Raw genomic sequence first — 7,313 nt, 5'->3', positions numbered from 1 at the left:
CGACGATAGCTATGGTAGTCGCTGGAAGAGGTATCTGACTCTTGGGGCGGCAAGTCGGAGTTTGATGCATGCTGAAGAAGTGCACTGTGAATCTGCATTTTTCGGAATGCTATCAAATAGGAGAAGATGGATATCCTTTCATCGAGAGTCTTTGCATTTTCTTCGATTAGCTCCTAGAGATCTGTTAGATGTGGTTGATGTGCGGAGGTTGTCCATGTAAATCTTACTCTTCTAAGATCGTCTCCGATAGTGAGCAGGCTTGGACGTCCAAAAGCGATGGAGGCGTGACTAGGAAAGAGTAAGATGGCTTTCATAACCCTGTGTAAAGCACATGCTTACCTTTCCAGATAGTAAAGCGTCCTTGTCAATGTGCAAATAAGATGACGATACTCTTCTTCCTCTGTTAAGGGCCGGTGCGACAAGTCGAAGAAGTGTCGAATGGCATAGCCGAGGTGCCGCCATAAGTCTCCCGACTCGGGACTGAGAAGAAGAAACACGCACATTAGAAGCGTCCTCTGAAGTAATATTATATTTTCCAGTAGAGAGGAGTGGTCGCATTGCATGCTCATGGATGATATGGCCTTCAAAAACCACGAGCGTGCCTGCGCTGCGATAGAGGGCCCATTTCGTTTTCCTATGAGAGCTGCGATAGCAAGAATCAAATAGAAGAGATCCAAAGTAGGTTTGACGGACTCCTCGCCGTCGCTCTTGTATGCCGTTGAGAGTATGTGGTCAAGCATTGTTGTTTCCAAAACCGGGAAGAAGACGTTCGCGGAACGGGAAAAGAGTCGAAATAGTCCTTCTGCCACCGAAAAAGGCGGGAGGGTAGCATCAGGGATTGGATAAATATGATCCGGGCAACTTCCCAGATCGATGGCAGTTTCAAGGTTCCGAGGGATCTTGAACGGTTTGTTATGATTCAGATGCCTTCGGAGACACTCTGGGGCGCTCCAAGGGCCAAATAACGCAAAAGACTGGAGTGGCTCTGGTGGATTGGTAGTAAGAAGGGTCCAATTGCCTTCTTGTAAACCTAATAATACTACCTGATCAGGGATAGTTGGCTTTGAGAGGTAGGACGGCGTTGAGGCCATGGTGAGCGCTGTAAGGGACTTGGCCCTTTCAAAAAGCAAGGAAATGCGCCTACAGTATATAGGCCATCAGTTGTCTACCTAGATGTTAGGTGTTGATTGTTGGATCGCATACCTCAAAGAGACGTTTTGATCCATGATGGGGTCGTAAACCAGGCATTCCCGCGAGCTTCGGAGGCACTCTCTACATGCCGGCAGTTGTTGGTGACACTTTATGTGCCGGTCGCGACAGAAGCTGCAAGCAGGGATGGCACTGATAATCTCCTCAAGCTCAACACTCGTGTCATGACGGCTGATCCGCTGTTTCTGTGGCTTTGGGGCTTGTGGTGGCTGTTCCTGGGTTGTGATGCTGGTGGAAGGTATTGGATTTGAAGGTGAAAAGTTGGTTTCCTCCGTGTAAGAATCGTCATGTATGAAGGCATGCCACCAGTTATCGTCATTGGGGAAGTCCTCGCTCGCTTGGCTGGTTGTATCAGACATGGGACCGGGCTTATCTTGATGCGGAAAGGGGATGTTTCTGTGATGGATGCTGTGCATCCGTCTTTGGGTCACCAAGCAATCTAGCTCTTTTAGAACGTTGATGTCATAAGCGTTTCCATTATGGCCCAGTGGATTGCGCGAAGTAGTGTCAATAAGCTCTCTGATGTAGTGTGCCGTATCGGACAGCGCAGGCCACCTTGGCGAAAGCGTGTCCTGAGAAATGTGAGAATGTCTCGCACCAAAGAGCATTGGGGGTTTTTATAAGAACATACAAACAATTGTCCAAGTGCCTCAAGTGATTTCTGGACAGTTGCAGTGATAGATGAATGGGTCAATTCGTCAGCACGGTTGCGAAGCGCGTAGAACAGGACCATGCCTGCCTGAAAGGAGCTGTTGGCCATTTCAAACGTAGGAATTAGGCCTCCAGTCTGTGCTGGCTTCATGTATCGATCGATGAGCTGCACCGATGCCATCACCGCATTGAGAAGGGAGCTCTCAGATACTGCAATGTTCCTGGAGGACGGCCGGTACAGCAAAACCTGGCACTGATGGGTTGCCGCGGTGAGCCATGGAGGAGTAGTCGAATCTGCTGCAATCTCGATGGCAAGTTTCTGGATCCGGTCCGCTGTGGTCTGGACCCAGGAATCATAAGATTCGGCATCGCTGGGGAGAGGGTGGTCGAAGAATTGTACGAGGTGGATCTCAGATTGTATGAGACGAACCCGGCAGTGTATCAGGAATTGCGTCGCGTTTTTCCCGGGCGAAGCCTGGCGTAGTGATTCCTCTAAATCTACGTGACGACCTCCGCCGTTGTAGGGAAGTTGGGTTGTGATATGGTCATCGTTGAGCGCAACGGGGCATCCAGCAGAAATACCGACTGTTCGGTCAAGCTGATACGTCTGTAGATTTTTAGCAGGGGCCTCAAAAAGAATTCAGAGCGTATGAACTGACCATCCAGAATAGCCGCCTGCGAAACTCGGCATCTGCTGGATCAGCGACGCTACTCGCATGCGGCTCCTGATGAAGTCCAAGGCTGACGGCCATGCGCATCGCCTCTCCCGCCAGATACCATAGATTTGCAGAGTAGGGTAGAAGTAAAGCATGCTGAATGAGGATAAGAATGCACTGAAGCGCTTGGATAGATGAATGCCTAAGCAGAGAGATGTGGCGCATGGCATCCTTCTGTAGAGACTCGCTCAGAGCAGCGACCTTTGAAAAGTGCTGGTTGTTGGATGTGAGGCAGCTAATGGCCAAAACCATGGGAACCACGAAGTCCGCCAGTCGTGTCTTGGTCGGATCAGAGCTTGGCTCGCTGTAGAATTGTTGGAAACATGCGACAACATGCTCCTCTATGAAGCATGGGAATTGTGGAAGAATGGCGTTCCGGTAGTTGGCAAACAGGCGTTTCGCAACGGAGACAGGGATTTTGAGGGCGTGTAAGTGAGAGAACTGGGTATTGTATGCACGTCCAGAGGTTCTCGGCCGGACATCATAGTATATTCCGCGGATGGGAATTTTCAAGGGGGGTCTCTCAGAGGGGTAGAACAGCTTTGCTGCGTGTAAGAGGTTGGGCTGGTCTGTGACCATGCTTGACCTCATACGACTTGTGATGGAGAACTCAGCAAACTTGAGGAACTGATCAGCCGCGGCCTTTGTTGAGACGGCTTCATGGTGATCGCCATCGCACTGATCGGGGGCTGCGTGGAGACGATCGAGCTCCGATATCCTTTGCTCAAGAAATTGGACGATGCTTGTACAATACCAGTTAGCCTTCTCATCGTCATCAGGTACCCATGAGTAGCTAATACCTTCTTGGAAGCTCCGCAGACGTCTGCCGATTGACGGCAGTGCAATCTGTTCCTGCTCTCGCACACCGCAGACATTTGGGGCTTCCCCGGTCACACTGGACAAAATATCAGACGCAAGATTACTACAAATTGGCAGTGCAGATATCTACCTTTTGCTTCAGGCGGTAGCACCTTGCACAAGCCGGCGTGGACCGGTGTCTCCTCGTTGATGTCCTGCCCATGCCGTTCATTGCGTTATGCTACCCATCGGCGCAGACGGAGGGCTGGTCATGGCAGCTCAAAACGGACGCGTTCCAGGGCCGGTATTCTTAGCGCAGCGAGCCATGGACAAAGGAGAGATGTCCGTTAATTACAGCATCCTGGGTGTCTGCTCCAGCAGCGGCCGCCCCCGTGGAGAAAAGTGGGAATAAACCAACGCGAGTCACGACACGCGACTCCGACTATGGCGTAATGCCTGTACGTAAACAAAATCATGGGGATCAAATTGCTAAACGTAACACATCTATACCAAGGCCAAGAAACCAGCGGGATACCCTTCGGGTGCTGCCCTGGCCAGCGCGACCACCATGGTCTTGTCTCGCGCAACAGGAACCTGGGTCTTCTCCCTCTCGTTCCTCTCCACGGGCGCAGAAGCAATCGCCCATGCCTCAAACTCGTAGCTGTCGCCAGACACGGCGCTCAGAGTAATCTGTTCCCGGGGAAGATTCTCGCCGTTCACCGTAATCTGCAACATTGGCTCACCGGCCTGGTCCATCTTTATCGATCCCTTCGTCTCCACCCGGACCTGTCCAGACTCAGCTGGTACAGCGACACAGCTCTTCACATCCAGCACCGGTCGCTTCGCCCGTGTCGATCCCGTAGCCAGCTCACGCAGCTCAATCACATCCGAAGGCAGGGGCGGCGTGTGACCCGGCGCATTCCGGAGCTTCGTCTTCTTCTCAAAGGCATTCGCCCACTTCAGTAGACGCTCGTCCTCGTAGGCGCGTCCCGCAAAGGTCAGCCCCACGGGCATCTTCTTGTCCTTGACGGTACCCATGGGCACCGTCACCGAGGGAATACCCAGGTGACGCAGAGCCCTGTTGCCGTTGCTGTAGAAGACGCCGTTTCTCCAGGCGAGAGCTGCCGACTCCGGGTTCACGTCAGCGTCCTGAGGACCGACGTCGCCCTGCGAGGGGAACACGACGCAGTCGCACCCATTCTGCACGAGGTAGTCATCCAGAAGGCGCTTCCGCATGCCCTCCAGCGCCTCGAGGGCCGCACACAGGTTCTCCGTCTCGTACATGGACGAGCCCTTCTCTACGTAACCGGCCAGCTTCCCCCAATGCAGCATGTTCGCCGCGGGCAGATGCGCCAGCTCGGCCTCTGTGCGCATGTGGTCCGGCCAGATGTCCATCTCGTCGATAGTCGCGAGGCTGGGCAGGCTGGGATCCTCGTTGGCGCGCAGGAAGGTCTCCCAGGCGTGTGCCACGACGGGGCCTCGCTCGTACCAGTTCCAGTTCTCGGGCAGGCGGGGCGCGCCCTCGGGGAGAAGGTCCGGGTGCTCGTAGGCTGTCACGGCAGGGAAGTCGGGCACCTCGATGACCTCGGCGCCCAGGGCCTCGAGTTCCTTCTTTGCGTCTTTCCAGAGTTCCTGGACGCCTTCGCTGGTATAGACGGGGGTGCTCTTCTCTGGAGCGGCACCACCGATGTACATGCTTGGGACGGCGATGCGCAGCCCGGCTAGTGATGTAGATGAGGCGGCGTTGCGGAAGATATCGGAGCGGCTGGAGCCGTTCCAGGGCTCGGCCAGCTTAACAAATGGCTGGTCGCGCCAGAAGTCGCCATGGGGAGTAGAGTCATTGGCGGTGATAACCTCGAGAAGCTTGAGCATGTCGTCCATGGTTCTCGTGTGTGGAACGACGACATCGCAGGTAGGATAGAGCGGCCAGTTACCCCTGATGGAGATCCAGCCGCGGGAAGGCGTGTAGGCGACGAGGGCATTGTTGGAAGCGGGCGATCGTCCGGAGGAGACAGTCTCCTCGCCCATTCCAAAGGCTGCCATGGAAGCGGCCGTGGAGACGGCTGAGCCGTTTGAAGAACCGGATGTCCAGGCTGCGGCGAGATAGTCGGGGTTGTAAGGGCTTTCTGCCCGGCCGTAGACTCCCCTCTGCATTCCGCCGTATGCCATGGGAGGCATGTTGGTTCGTCCCATCAGGACACCTCCTTCGGATCGGATGGCACCGACGGTGAAGGCATCCTCATTGGCGATGAGGTTCTGGAACGCCGGCGATCCACTCGCCACTGTCATGCCCTTGACCTTGTAGCTGTCCTTGACGGTATAAGGGATGCCTTCCAGACTCCGTGCTGATGCGCCGGAAGCTCGGCGATCATCAGACGCGGCGGCCTCGTCAAAGACATTGGTATTCAGGATGGGCACGGCATTCAGCGCCAGGCCCTGGCAGTCATATCGGGCGATGCGCTGGAGGTATTTGGCGACAAGATCGACACTTGTCAGCGCCCCTGATGAGAGAGCGGCTTGGATGTCGTCAATGGACGCCTCGACAAGGTTGAGCTGGCCCATGATTGCTTGCATATAATTGGAGTTTGTTAAAGATCGGAGGGACAGGAGCTGGATAAGGGTCCAAGTAGGGTCCAAACACGTGGAAATATGGCGCGAGGGAGCTTTTGCCTTTATCAGAACACGGCAAAGGGGGCCGGTGTTGAGCTCCCCGCACCACCAAAACACCACTAAGACTGAGTGTTCAAGTGAAGCCGACTCTCTCCCGCCCAGCCCTAGGCGATGTGGGACTGCGAGGCGCTATGATGGCTTGATCAATGCACTGGTTTACCCGCTCGACATGATCGTATCATTTGCGAGATGCAATCGTTAGCGAATCCGGTACGTAATGAATCGGGTCTGCCAGATCCAGTGCCTTGGTGGGGTCGGCGGCGTGACGGAGGCTTGACGCCCCATTGCATCCACTCCTCCACCGTTGAAGCGCTCAGATAGAAACGGGCCAGACATAAACTCCTTCACATGATATTTGTTCGCCTGAAACAGTCAACAGTATCGCAGTACATCTTACGAATAAATCAGTCCTCCATCATGCCCTCCCAAGCCGTGCAGCGCATCAGCGTCCGGTGGCTCCCTGAGCCCGCCTACGAGGACACCACAACCATCGCCCTCAACGTCGGTGGCTACTTTATCGATCTCCGAGTCGCAAAGCAAGATCAAACCATTCAATGGAGTCGCGCCGGCGAGCGAATCGCTCTCAAGAAGGAACCCCGTACGTACCAACTTTCAACCGCCACAGCGCTTTGCTAGAAGAGAATACATCCTCTGACTCTCAGACTGCAGCAACCTTCCGGTGGACTCGCATCATCGATTCTAGCGGCATCCTCGACGCGGATGAGGCCTACTTCGAGAAGCTCGACAACGGAGACGACCTTGAGATCGGCACGACGGGCTGCCCTCACAAGAATGGCGCCATGACCGACTACGAGGAGATCTGGCGCGACATCACGGCAAAGCGCTCGCCCACCGAGCCATCTTGGATCCTCCAGCGCAAAGATGGAAATGCCTTTGTTGGAAAGGTTGGTGCTATCTACCTGGCTATACAGCAGATTCCCGGTGGAGGATTCGCTGTGCGCCGCGAAGACCGTGAAGCTTCCAGTGGGAAATGGAGCATGTCGTATGAATCTGGTGATGTGGACAACCTGCCTAGTGCGGCGCAGGCAGTTGAGGTGCTGGAGACGGGGGATCAGGTATGGACCGAGGGGCAGGCTGTGGCCCTGGGAGGGAGCGAGTACGTGGTCAAGGGGCTCAGCACTAACTGAGAAGACTTGGGAGCATCAATAGTACGCAATAGTGCACCGCTTTCTGAAGGAACTATCACTGCTTCTGATCGCAACATGCCACACCATCAATCTCAGTATTACACCGTTATAGGTACAACGG

The 7,313-nt window shown here is 54.6% G+C and overlaps 3 protein-coding genes across 3 annotated transcripts; 1 reads left to right on the top strand and 2 right to left on the bottom strand.

The window, feature by feature from the left end:
* Nucleotides 1-2,519: 2,519 nt before the first annotated feature.
* Nucleotides 2,520-3,451, bottom strand: ACO1O0_007846 (fungal specific transcription factor domain-containing protein; the record flags this gene model as incomplete). Its single annotated transcript, XM_083197213.1, is given in 2 exon segments — nucleotides 2,520-3,428; nucleotides 3,443-3,451. Coding segments are annotated over 2 exon segments (918 nt in total), but the record flags the coding sequence as incomplete, so codon positions are not given.
* Nucleotides 3,452-3,878: 427 nt separating this feature from the next.
* Nucleotides 3,879-5,936, bottom strand: ACO1O0_007845 (uncharacterized protein; the record flags this gene model as incomplete). Its single annotated transcript, XM_083197212.1, has 1 exon — nucleotides 3,879-5,936. One exon carries the CDS (start codon nucleotides 5,934-5,936, stop codon nucleotides 3,879-3,881), a length of 2,058 nt encoding a protein of 685 aa, XP_083046680.1.
* Nucleotides 5,937-6,461: 525 nt separating this feature from the next.
* Nucleotides 6,462-7,192, top strand: ACO1O0_007844 (uncharacterized protein; the record flags this gene model as incomplete). Its single annotated transcript, XM_083197211.1, has 2 exons — nucleotides 6,462-6,642; nucleotides 6,714-7,192. 2 exons carry the CDS (start codon nucleotides 6,462-6,464, stop codon nucleotides 7,190-7,192), a joined length of 660 nt encoding a protein of 219 aa, XP_083046679.1.
* Between the last annotated feature and the right edge of the window lie 121 nt (nucleotides 7,193-7,313).

The sequence above is a fragment of the Amphichorda felina genome, assembly GCF_050947745.1.
Source record: "Amphichorda felina strain 45539 chromosome Unknown scaffold_8, whole genome shotgun sequence".
Taxonomy (NCBI): Eukaryota; Fungi; Ascomycota; class Sordariomycetes; order Hypocreales; family Bionectriaceae; genus Amphichorda; species Amphichorda felina.
Note: the sequence above shows the minus strand (reverse complement) of the source record. Positions and strands in the feature narration are given on the sequence as shown.